The 11,915-nt window shown below is 33.2% G+C and overlaps 2 protein-coding genes across 3 annotated transcripts; one reads left to right on the top strand and one right to left on the bottom strand.

Moving 5' to 3' along the window:
- Positions 1-45: 45 nt before the first annotated feature.
- Positions 46-11,915, bottom strand: LOC130621505 (autophagy-related protein 9A-like). 2 transcript variants are annotated; one of them, XM_057436805.1, is made up of 22 exons: positions 11,343-11,915; positions 11,000-11,108; positions 10,795-10,914; positions 10,368-10,503; positions 9,432-9,534; positions 9,255-9,354; positions 8,668-8,784; positions 8,248-8,265; positions 8,023-8,122; positions 7,415-7,455; positions 7,073-7,210; positions 6,880-6,989; positions 6,732-6,772; positions 6,236-6,331; positions 5,403-5,441; positions 2,686-2,868; positions 2,215-2,310; positions 2,058-2,124; positions 1,890-1,960; positions 1,509-1,652; positions 937-1,085; positions 46-257 (listed from the first exon to the last, which is right to left on the bottom strand). In XM_057436805.1, exons 1-22 carry the CDS (start codon positions 11,455-11,457, stop codon positions 188-190), a joined length of 2,163 nt encoding a protein of 720 aa, XP_057292788.1. In that variant the 5' UTR covers positions 11,458-11,915; the 3' UTR covers positions 46-187. The 2 variants fall into 2 exon arrangements, with proteins under 2 accessions (XP_057292788.1, XP_057292789.1); XM_057436806.1 differs by lacking the exon at positions 46-257 and adding an exon at positions 338-711 and having other exon boundaries at positions 11,343-11,902.
- On the top strand, positions 2,978-6,228 carry LOC130621512 (uncharacterized). Its single transcript, XM_057436813.1, has 2 exons — positions 2,978-4,482; positions 4,882-6,228. The coding sequence occupies exons 1-2, from the start codon at positions 3,686-3,688 to the stop codon at positions 5,357-5,359; spliced, it is 1,275 nt and encodes a 424-aa protein (XP_057292796.1). The 5' UTR covers positions 2,978-3,685; the 3' UTR covers positions 5,360-6,228.

Here is an 11,915-nt window from a genome sequence, read left to right on the forward strand (position 1 = left end):
TGGACTTTGCTGATCGACATTTAAATACATTCCTTTGATCATAGCAGTTCTCTATCGCTTTTAAAACACCTAGAATATGTCTTGGTGTTCAACGTGTTCTGTTTCTAAAATCATAGCGATAAAACAAAGCGAAAGTTCTATCGCCTTCAATGAACTCAATGTTTGATAAGCTCACACTTTGTCCGTATCACGTTGCATTCGCTGAGTATAACAAGCATCTTTTATCGTCTGATGTTGTTAGAATGATGTGAATAAAACTAAAAAGAATGAACTTCCTAGTTGACGTTCAAGGGGCAAGCGAGTACTGTTAAGGACAAGAAACTAGCTCGCTTGATTTCATACAAAATTGGTTCTTTCTACGTTTTAACATACATATTTTTTAAACATTATTTATAAATATACAAATAGTAAAACAAGTTAAACAAACAAAATTAATTATTTAGACTTAAAACTTGTACACGAAAAAATATAAACAACACAAAAGAGTGCAAAAAGTTTTGAATATGTGGTTGTCAACCCTGTATGATTTAACCTATATTAACTTTGATTGCGGTAAATATCTAAGCTATGCTTTTAAATAACACACTAACCAACGGTGACATCACGATAAAGTGTAATTTTATGTTAAATGTTAAAATAACTACAAGCAAGCTATATTTCTAAGATTCGTTAAAAAAAATTAAAGGTTATAGCTTTGATTCTTCGTTCCACCTGAAAGAAGTAAAGATAGTATTAATATTAAATTTTTTTATGCTACGAAGTCATAGCTGTGGACCTGATTAGTGCTACAGTATTTAGTATTTTTTTATTATTTTCAGCCCTAGAATTTAGTGTTTACCACTCAACATTTTAAAACAAAACAGCTACGCAGGTAATGAGGCATTTACGGTATATCTTCTGTCATCACACTCAAGTTACGATCACTGCTAAGTATACCTTGTATCGAGGCTAGTTTCGGTAGGCTGTGGAACCGGTTGACTTAAACCAGGCCATGTTTGATGCATATGTTCTTCACCGTGTTCTGCTGCGTCATTTGATGGAATATTAGTTGTCATAGGCGGATAACTCTGGTTGCGATCATTTGACTAAATAGTTTTGAATACAATAATGTATACTGCATTACACAAACAATTTTTAATCCTAAGAGAATCCTGACATATTTCGACATTTGTAAAAACAACTATAACTAATTCTCTTTTTGTTTGATTTTTATTCAAATACATGTTTGCTGTGAGGTAAGCGTGTTTTCAGCTTGTCCGAATTTTTCGCCCTGAGTCCAAACAGTAAAGCTTTTTCCTGCATCAATTGTCGCATTTTGAATCATACTGCATAAAAACAGGTGGAAATATTGATATGTACGAACATACACAGAGAAAAGTTCACGAGAAGTTTATTAATCGAAAGAGTATTTTAATCTATGCCATATATCCTGACTGCAACCATTTATCCTAACCAACTGCAATATGACGCATAATCAGCAGAATTTATGGTTAAAGAAAGAAACGTACCTGTCTGTAATACAACATGCTGGTGTTAAGTAACGCTTCTTGTTGCATCAAACTCATCTCGTTGGGCTGTGCAAGAGATTGAAGCGAATTTTGTATGCCGATAAAAGTTGTAAAATCATTGTTAGAACCTAAATACGCTGGATTCTAAAAGTATAAAAATTGTGATGATTATTGAAGTCACTAATCCCGTACCAAAATACTTTTTCATCTGATACTCGACCTTTAAGCGTTTGTCTGTGAGCATACTGTCAGCCAGCAAATTCAACATATCCATAAAGGAAATACAGTCCGACGTAAAACAACCCTGTGGTAAATTAGGACTTGCAAAAAGAAGTGACAAGATATCAAAAAAGTAAAACAAAAATAAACACAATCCCTTACTGGAAAACCATTATTCGATGTTTGTCTTTGATATACAAAGGACTGAGACATAGACAACGATTCTTGAATGGCTACAAAGAAAAAGATAAAGTGTATACGAATAAACGACATGACGTACGACACACCAAAGCAAGCAGTAAAACTTCGACAAAAAAATTATTCACAAACCATGTTCTTTAATAGTTTCGATAAATTGTTTTCCACTATCTGATGGCTTCCAGGTTGGATTTTTAAACTAAAAGAATTTTTATTTTGAAGTGATTATTAAATAACAATGCAACACAAGAAAACAGACCAACACATCAGCGAGGTCATTTCAACGTACCGAAAAGTGTAACAACGATAATTCGGTTTTGCCGTTCTCTGCTTGTCTGTCTGTAGACAGTAACCGATCATCCTTTGAATCGTTTCCATCAGTCCACTGCAAGAAAAAAAAAGGTTTATAGCAGAAGCGTCACAAGCAGCTAATCAGTAATATTGGCGGAAATGAAAAACTACAGAGCGAACAGCTCAATTTTATACAGAAAACTTGATGTATAGCTAACAACATCGCTTTCTTACTGTTAAACTGGTACTCTATTTGTGTTCATATCACAGTGTCGAAAAGAGTAATGAAAGCAAAATGGGAAATCGGCCCTATACCGCATTCCATGTCAATGGGGGTAATCCCGAAGAGTAACAGTTTGAAATAGGGTCCTAAATAAAACTATTACCCACAGCCACACACCCACGATAAGAGGTGATTATGCTTATGTAGAAAGCATCGTGATGGTAAGAAGCAGAATAAAACAGTTACCTGGTTATTTCCACCGTGTTTTCGAACATCCATTTGCGCGAAAGAACAAACATCGCCAACTCCGGTAACCTCGACTGAGAAATTTCGATAAAAATCAACGATTTGTTGAGCTTTGTGCGGTAAGTAAAAACATAAGATGAATGGTGTCAACAAAGGGCTGAGTAATTCTTCTAATAAATATACCTAAAAGAGAATAACATAGTTGATATACCGCCAACAATTTATATGACTGTCAGTGCTACTGTAACTGCCAGTTTTGCGGAATAAAATTTCTGGGAGATCTAAAACACCTGCTTGTTTCGTTGTTAGGAGATCTAAAACACCTGCTTGTTTCGTTGTTAGGAGATCTAAAACACCTGCTTGTTTCGTTGTTAGGTTTTATTCGCATTCTTTATCATTTTTTTAAAATCCACTCGAGTTTAATTTCAGTACAAACCACAAGCAAATAAGAAAAATAGAAAATGCGCAAAAGGTTTTTACGTCAAATAAAAGAAATCACAAAGAAAGCACATCAGAGTAAAAAGGTGAAAAAAAATAGAAAATAAAAAAGCAATTTTAATACACTCTGAAAGTCACATTTTTAAGTGAATGATTCGTGAGAGATACATACATCACTTTTCTAAGTTGAAATAAGTTATTGAGTAAACGGGTCCACAACAATATTTCCTTGGACATCGAGACTATGGAGACTGCGAAAAAAATTGTTGCCCTGTACCACCACACACTACACAAAACCACAATTAAAAAGCAAGTACGAAGAAAGCGGTTGAGATTATATTCTACAGATACTGCTCGCACAGTTTGATTGAAAATAAGCATTTTTTAAGAGCAATCAACTCGAATTAAAAATTAATGTTTTTACATAATTCACCAATTCATGTTTCAGCAAGATTTTTTTTTCTAATTCAGATTTCATGAATTCACCAAAAGTATTAGTATTTCAAAGGAGACACTCTAGAGAAGAAGTTCTCGAAACCAAGCACAAAAAATTACCGTGAAAATGCGTTTAAAATGTTTGATTATATGGATAGCGGTTGTCGTTCTTTACACCATCATATCGGTTTATTTATTTCAAAGTTACTCAAAAACGAACAAGAAGTACAAGATTCTCCCTCCACCACAGAAGTTAATATTACTCGTATCACAACCACGCTCAGGTTCAACCTACTTAAGTAATATCATAAGCAAAGCTTTCAAGTCGATATTTTTCTACGAACCTCTGTATCAAATAGATCGGCTGTTGCGTGTCGATAGTAATTTTGTGTCGGAAGAAAGACGTGGCGACTACGACACGGCGTCGACAACTTACCTGCAAAACATTTTTAAATGTCAATTCCACGAAAAGAAAGAGTGGATGCAAATACTCGCATCGCCGTTCCACTACCATAATAAACTAAAAGGGGGAGAGTGTTCGCAAAATGATGTTTTGAAGAAGAGAAACAACATGAAAGCTGTATGGAGAGAGGGGTATCGATTAGACAGATGCATGCCATATTTCAATCCGAAACATTTGCAGGACGATTGCCAAAAATTTAATCTCATGGTGAAACTACTAGAAACAAGAATACCAAATGTGAATGTTAAAAAGTTAGAAAGTTTTATCGATAAAAGAACAGGGTACAAGATTATATATTTGATTAGAGATCCAAGAGCAGCATTTTGGTCGCTTTTAAAGACAGGTTGGTTAACAACAAGCGCAAAATCAAGCACCTTCCGAAAATATGTTCAGTTAAGATGCAACGAAATGTATAAAAACATTTTGGCTGTTAAAAAAGCAAAGCACTATGTTATTGTTAGGTAAGGATAAAATTTAATATCCTCGTCATAAAGCCAAAAAAAATCTTTAGATCATTTTTAATCATTGTGAATTTACTTATATAAAATGCAGACCAAAGACTAGCCAACCTCAAACAATGATTTACAATTTTGACGTCGACATGACTTCCTGTTAAACGTTGATTTTAAAATCTTCAAATTAATTTACGTTAACAGGGATCGCTTTAAAAAGGATTCTCATTATCAAATTATTATTCTTCAAAAAAAAGTTTATAGACTTAAAATAAGAACTGGTACGAGAAGAGTTGAGTAGCTCGAAAAAAATCACTACACAACGAAAAACACGAGGCCTATCCCAAGACTTTCTGAAAGTTTTTCACAATACCAATATCCATGTTTACGCACTGTAAATGTTTTTAGATTTGAAGATATCATGACAAAGCCTGAACACGCATTAACAGACATATACGAATTTGTGGACGATGAAGTTGCTCAACGAATCTATGCTCAGTTACGACTTAATTACTGTTATGTTCCACAGTTTAACAACTGGTACAACAAGACATTGAGTAGATTAAAAAGATCGGCTGACAACGAAGAACTTGATGCCAATGAAAAAACTGGCGGATTTGCAGCGCCAGAAGAGGAACACACAAGTATGAAGGAGAACACTGAAGACGGCGACGTTACTGATGAAGATATAGATGAAAAGCATAAAAAAAATTACGAATGTTTTTCCATCAACAAATGGAGATATGCTGTAAGCAAAGATTTTGTGAAGTTTATAGAAGAAAAATGCAGCAAAGTGATGGTATTGATGGGATACAGAGAAGTGAGGGACAGACATGAGCTGATTAAAAATATTAAAGAACCACTCGTTGTTGAGCCCATGTTATGACGGCTTGTGACATTGTTTCGAATAATTATTTTAATCTACTTACAAACTTATATTGGAATAATCTTGAGAATTCATCTCTCACCTAAAATAGATAAAAAAATGATAACACTTTTATATTTTGGAGTATGTTCAATCTATAAGTCGTTATCATTATGCAGTGCCAATTCTCATAAAAACGACCGGAATAAACGAGGCAATAGATTTCTTGCTGCGCTCAAACAAAAGGTTAACAGGGTTTAAACAAGCTTTTTATGACTACAATTTGTTCGACGAACTGAATGAAGTGTATGTTTCTCTAAAAAATTGTAATCATTGCAAATGTGCGGTGAAAAGCTCTTTAAAAACGACCGGAATAAACGAGACAATAGATGTGTTGTTGCGCTTAAGTTAAAGTTAACAGGGTTTTAACAAGCTTTTTATGACTACAATTTGTTCGACGAACTGTATGAAGTGTATGTTTCTCTAAAAAATTGTAATCATTGCAAATGTGCGGTGAAAAGCTCTTTAAAAACGACCGGAATAAACGAGACAATAGATGTGTTGTTGCGCTTAAGTTAAAGTTAACAGGGTTTTAACAAGCTTTTTATGACTACAATTTGTTCGACGAACTGTATGAAGTGTATGTTTCTCTAAAAAATTGTAATCATTGCAAATGTGCGGTGAAAACCTTCTAAAAACGACTGGAATAAACAAGGCAATATATATGTTACCTCCTTTAACACTTACCCTTTAACAAAGGTTTACACCAAGAGGTTTTTAATGACTACGATTTGTTAGAAGAACTGTGTGTTTGGTTAACTGAGCATATAAACATATAGATGTATTTAGAAAACAAATTCTTCCTTCAGGATTTTGTATAAATCAAAACAGACATACTTCTTTTGTATGTGCTCTCCCTTTCCATGCGTCAGGAATGTAGTGCGTTTGAGATAATATTTGTTTCATCAGTGCTTCAGGATTAAATACTGCATTCTAGACAAAAAAAAAATACAACACTGTACTTTTTTTAAAACCTTGGATAGGTAACGCTCACCATATAGACGAACATAAGTTGAACTTAAGGCCAGGTATATAAGTTGAACTTAAGGCCAGGTATTTATATTAACAGTCATTTAGGTTAGAAGTCTGAATTAATTTAGTCAGAAGAATGGAGGAGAAGAAATGGATAGGTATATTAGGATTAAGTAGTAGAGCCACAGACATGGTTCGATTGGAATTTTTTGTACATATTCGTAAAAGGAAAAAAAAAAGGATTATTCCACAACCTCAATCTTAGTATACATGTATGAAAAATTGAAACTGATGGTAACAAGAACATGTGTAAACAACTGTAACATATATAATAGCTCTCATAGCAGGTCAAAATAGCTACCTCATCAGGAATGAATCCAGCACAAATTTTTATTAGTATACCTAATATAAAAATAGAAAATCTTAACTAACGAACGAACGAAAAAACGAACGCACAAACGAACGAACGAACGAACGAACGAACAAACGACAAAAATAAGTAAACAAACCTAAAGTAGCCATAAATGAAATGACGTGTTCCGCTGTCAAAACATCTTGGTCATAAAATGACAGTCCTAACATCACTGCTAACACTGCACCCAAGAAAAATGCGATATTTCTAAAATAGATAATCCATGACATAAAAAAACAGCAAGCAAAAGAACAAAGAGCGTTATAAACAAAATAAAACAGAATACAGACCTCGCGAAAAGAGTTAATATGGGTGATATGAACGAATTCATATATTTGGTAGCTGGATCATATGATTTACTTAGTCGACTTCGAAATTCATGGTCTAACTCATTGAAATGACGTAAATATAAACGACCGTAAGGAGACCTAAAAAGTTAAAATATGAAGAAATTTGCTAACGTTTTTGCGTCTAGATGACAAACTCCATAAGGTCAAATCAGACTGGTGTAAGAAGTTGTTGGTTTCACTACCCTAAAATTTTTGGTGAAGAGGTGATATGCATTTTACAAGACATTTCATGACAGCAAGTGACATCAAGTGACAATTATGGTAGTGAGAAAAAATACGTACCATCTTCTAGCACCGAAAACATCAGGTGAACGCTTTATCAGCTAAAAACATAAGAAAATAGAAAATAATTACACCTAACTCATTTCTTGCCATACCTTTAATTACTGATGTTGTTTCGTCATTTATGTTGGTATTTCTATGATGTTAGTTTACGATTCTACATGATTTCAGTTATCATGTAAAATAGTGACTTCTTTCTCGATCTAAAAGCATGTTTGTTTGTCTATTTGGAATATACACAAGGTCTTGACAGAATCATACTACAGAATCTGCCTGAACTTTAAATTGGATAAGAAATTAAACAAGGAAAATTTCACAGCAGTTAATAAATGCAGGGATCAAAAGAACGACTGGTCATTGAACATTACCGACCAGATTTTAATATATATGACTGACCATTCTTCTGTCTCCTTAACCTTGTGATCGGTCAGTTATTCTCTGTTAAAAGATACAAAGAAAAAAATTCTGAAACATTTTAGGGTTTCTCTTCAGTCACATATTTTTTTAAATTTTAAGGCGTGCCACTCGACTTTGTTAAATTTGACTGACAATAGAATTTTTCGTTATTTTGATCCCTGAAATGATATAATTACAAATATACTCAGTACCTCAGCGTACTTGAAAAACGAGTGCAAAATCTGATATATCAGTATAAATGGGCACAAAATTAGATTTGCAATACCAAGTAAGAAAATATGTCTTGCCATTCTAAAAAAAATGGGTAAAATTAGCAGTTGGAGAGAGTGAGGGGAGATTAGAGATGGGTAAAACTTTTGTTTAACAAATAAAATGATATAAAGAGAAATTTTCAAGAATAAATTAATTGTACTCACGATGATGCCAACACTGTCCTAAAAAAGAAGTAAGCAAATAAAAATTACTGTTAATTTTAAAGCTGTTTATATTTGAAAGTTCGTTCATCGTTAGGCGCTCCCTTTAGGAATTTGCAAGTGATGTTACTGCATTTTGTTAGGAAAGAAATACTCTTTTAAAAAAAAACATATTGGTTTTGTCTGTTTTCCAAGACGGTCTTTAATGAGCAAGGGATTCAAGCCAAAAAACAATTATCAAGGCCAATACAACTTCCACGAACGGAAAACAGAGGGGATTAAGGTATACGTAACTGATTTTATTTATATCCATGCATCTACCACACTCAGCATTTTCGTTCGAAACTTTAAAATGACGACGAACGAACTTTCAAATAAAGATGGCCTTAAATCAAATCTTGAAAGTCAAGGACATTCACCAACCTACAACTGTAATCTTTATATTCAGACTTTATCTTCCAACTCTTTTCAAAAGGAGCACCAGGCCCCTTAAAGAGGATTAAATTTAAGTTATACTTCAATCCTTGTGTTAAGAAAGTCCTGAAATGAAAAATAAAACTTTTGAATAAGAACTTTGTTCTCACAGTAATTCTGCATGCTTTTTTTCATCACCTTCTTATAACTTAAATGTTAACTGCAAGTTTAGACTTATTTTAGCTGACATCTGCATTTTCCCCTTCTGTAGTTCCTGACATGGATTATTTTTTATGCTAAAGTTTTAAAAAGGGCAGCTATCACATTCTACATGCTATGACTCATGCTATGCAAAAGTAGCTATCATTTTTCTATCAATCACAAAGCACTGATTCTATGAAGTATTTTAGCGTAGCAGAAAAATAGCCATAAAACCATGGGTTTTTAAATAGTTTTTGATTGTAGACATCCCCATATCAGTTAGATATTCATGTTAGGCCAAATAATATTATTGTTAGTGGGTCAATAATTATCACGCTATTGCTTATTAAGATAATTACTTAAAAATATTAACTCAAATAAGTTTATTTACTAACCTATGCCCAACGAATGGGAATTTATAAACACAAGTTACAACTCCCTTATTTTGAAGTGCTATCATGTAATTCTTTTGACGCAGGATTCTGTGGTGAATATCTACATAGAATTATTATACTCATTGAGTGTTTTGTTAGTTAGACTTTTAAGTTTTTTTTTAATGAGTTTGACCATACCAAGTTCTGTAAGGTCCTTCTTGTGTATACACATCTGGTAAACCTCTTGAACATCAACTATTTTTTGCTGTACATCACCCCATTGCATATTTTGAAGATCGTTCTTAATTTTAAAAAAAAAACAAATAGACTTTTGCAAATACAATATCTTGAAAAACCACACACAATGAGCTTTTTGTGTTCCATTTGTACAAGTTACTTTATTCAAAGAAACTTTCACGAGGGAAACTTTCGCGAGTCCAAAAAACCGGTTAATTTTTTGGATAAATTTTGGCGAATCTACAAATTAAAAAAGTTTTGCGAGATAAGCTTTCACGAAATCTGAAATTGGAAAGTTTTGGCGAGATAAACTTTCGCGATTCGTGATTTTTTATGTTCTTATAAAAAAAGTGGCCTATATTTCTTATGATAGAAATTGTTTATTAACGATGTAATTTTCTTTCTAATATGTTAAAACTTCTATTTACAAATTGGGTTCGTCGTCAAAATCACAAAACAGATCACACACATTTCTAGACCTGTCTTCTTCTGGCTTTCACGCATCGTCGTCATCGTCTTCCTCGCCAGTAACTCGGTTATAAGCCATACATACATTTGAAACATCACTGCTTTTGTTTATTTCTAAGTTTATTCCAATCTCATTCCCGGCGCCAGTTGTCTCTTTTTTTATAGGGAGGGCGAGCCAAGGGAGGGCGAGTCAAGAAGTAACTTTTAGAAACATTTTTTTTTAAAATTTTAGTGGATAAACTTTCGCGAATCAGCAATTTAGAAAATTTGTACTGAATAAACTTTCGCGAATGGCCATTTTGGAAAGTTTCGCGAGACAAAGTTTCGCGAAAAAGGCCAAAAACGCGAAATTTGCGAAAGTTTCTCTCACAAAAGTTTCTCTGAATAAAGTAGCAAAAATTGAAAAATAGTAAAAATAACACTACTTACATCAGTAATCTGAAGCACTTGATGAAAAAAATGACGAATTTCCCATGCTTTAAATCCATTGTGTATTACTTTAACAAGACGTACAGTCCAAAATGCAAAAGCCACTATCAAACACACCACCAGCCCAGGAGGTATACTAAATATGAAAAGTAAAGATTATGATTGATAAAGCATTTTATGCTGGCATTTTTTTGTCAATTTATCCTGCAAACAAAGCTGATAAAACTTTACAAAGGTATTAGCAACTCTCAAATTTCCTGTCCATACCGCTTTCCTGATCATATACAATCCCTCCTATGCCAAATCCCTTGTTACCTCTTCCATCAACAAGAATGTAGAGAATCTTCAGCAGTTAGTCTTTTACAAAGTTGTTAAGTATATATACATAGTTTATTTCTGTCATAACAAATGTAGAAATTAAACTTACAATCGAAACTTTGACCAATCAACAACTTTCGAAAACACTGGGTTAGGATCGCGGAATAGGAGTTTATAGTCAACGCAAACAGCAAGGAATGTGGTAAATAAAACAATAAAGACATATTGGCTAAAATAAAAATAAGAGGTAAAAATAGCGATTATTTGCTTACAGTTTGTGTTCGTATTAACGTAATAGTAAGAGTGAAACTTACATCAGTGCAAACACATCTGAAAGCAGCAAGCATACAAATCCCTGTTCTCGATGATAACGGTATATTCTTATGAAAAAGTCATCCAAATTCTCAATATGGTTCCATCTACCTGAACAAAAATACGGGTTTTTTTCAACTAAGCAGACATCTTAAAGACATCTTTATACAATTTATTTTCTTAGTGAAAATAAAAAGTTTAGAATTTTAAAAATACGCAAACTATCTTGCTGGGAGCACTCAAAGTTGTGCTAACGTGATCTGCAGGATCCAACATTCTCTTTTCATGACACACACACAAATACTACATATATGAAGGATAGATAAGATAGTAAAAATTATTTACCATTTTTTTCTGCACCTCTTGTAGTAACTAGGGTTGGTGGTAGTTCAGACAATTCCTCCTCTTCATCTTCTGTTGAGAACACTCTCTCATACTGTATTGATTGAAAAGAGGCCATTTCGAAACCAGTTGTAGCTTATCAGAACTTTCACAAAACCTTCCTCAGTATAATTTTTCATTGTCACATTTTAACATTCAACATTTATTTTTTCAGCTTTAAGATCTTTAAATCTACACAATGTACTAAGCATGCAAAATTTACGTAATGTAAATTATTTTTTAAAATTAGGTAAAATTAGGTTTTTTTCCTTGGGGTTTAAGCTTAACACTTTGGATTACTTGGGGATAAACAAAGGACTTCATTAGGAAAGCAAATCATTTGGTGGGATTGATGCCTACCCAAAGGACTTCGCATCAAAGGATAATAATACTGACAAAGTTAAGATATTTAAAGGTTTTTAAATCACGATTTTGCAATACAGATTTTATGTTACCAAAATAAAACCCTATACTTGCCTGGCTGAATTCATTGATAATTAATGCATTGTTTTACAAAAAAATTTATTTCCATATTTA

Source organism: Hydractinia symbiolongicarpus, chromosome 12 (genome assembly GCF_029227915.1).
Source record: "Hydractinia symbiolongicarpus strain clone_291-10 chromosome 12, HSymV2.1, whole genome shotgun sequence".
NCBI lineage: Eukaryota > Metazoa > Cnidaria > Hydrozoa > Anthoathecata > Hydractiniidae > Hydractinia > Hydractinia symbiolongicarpus.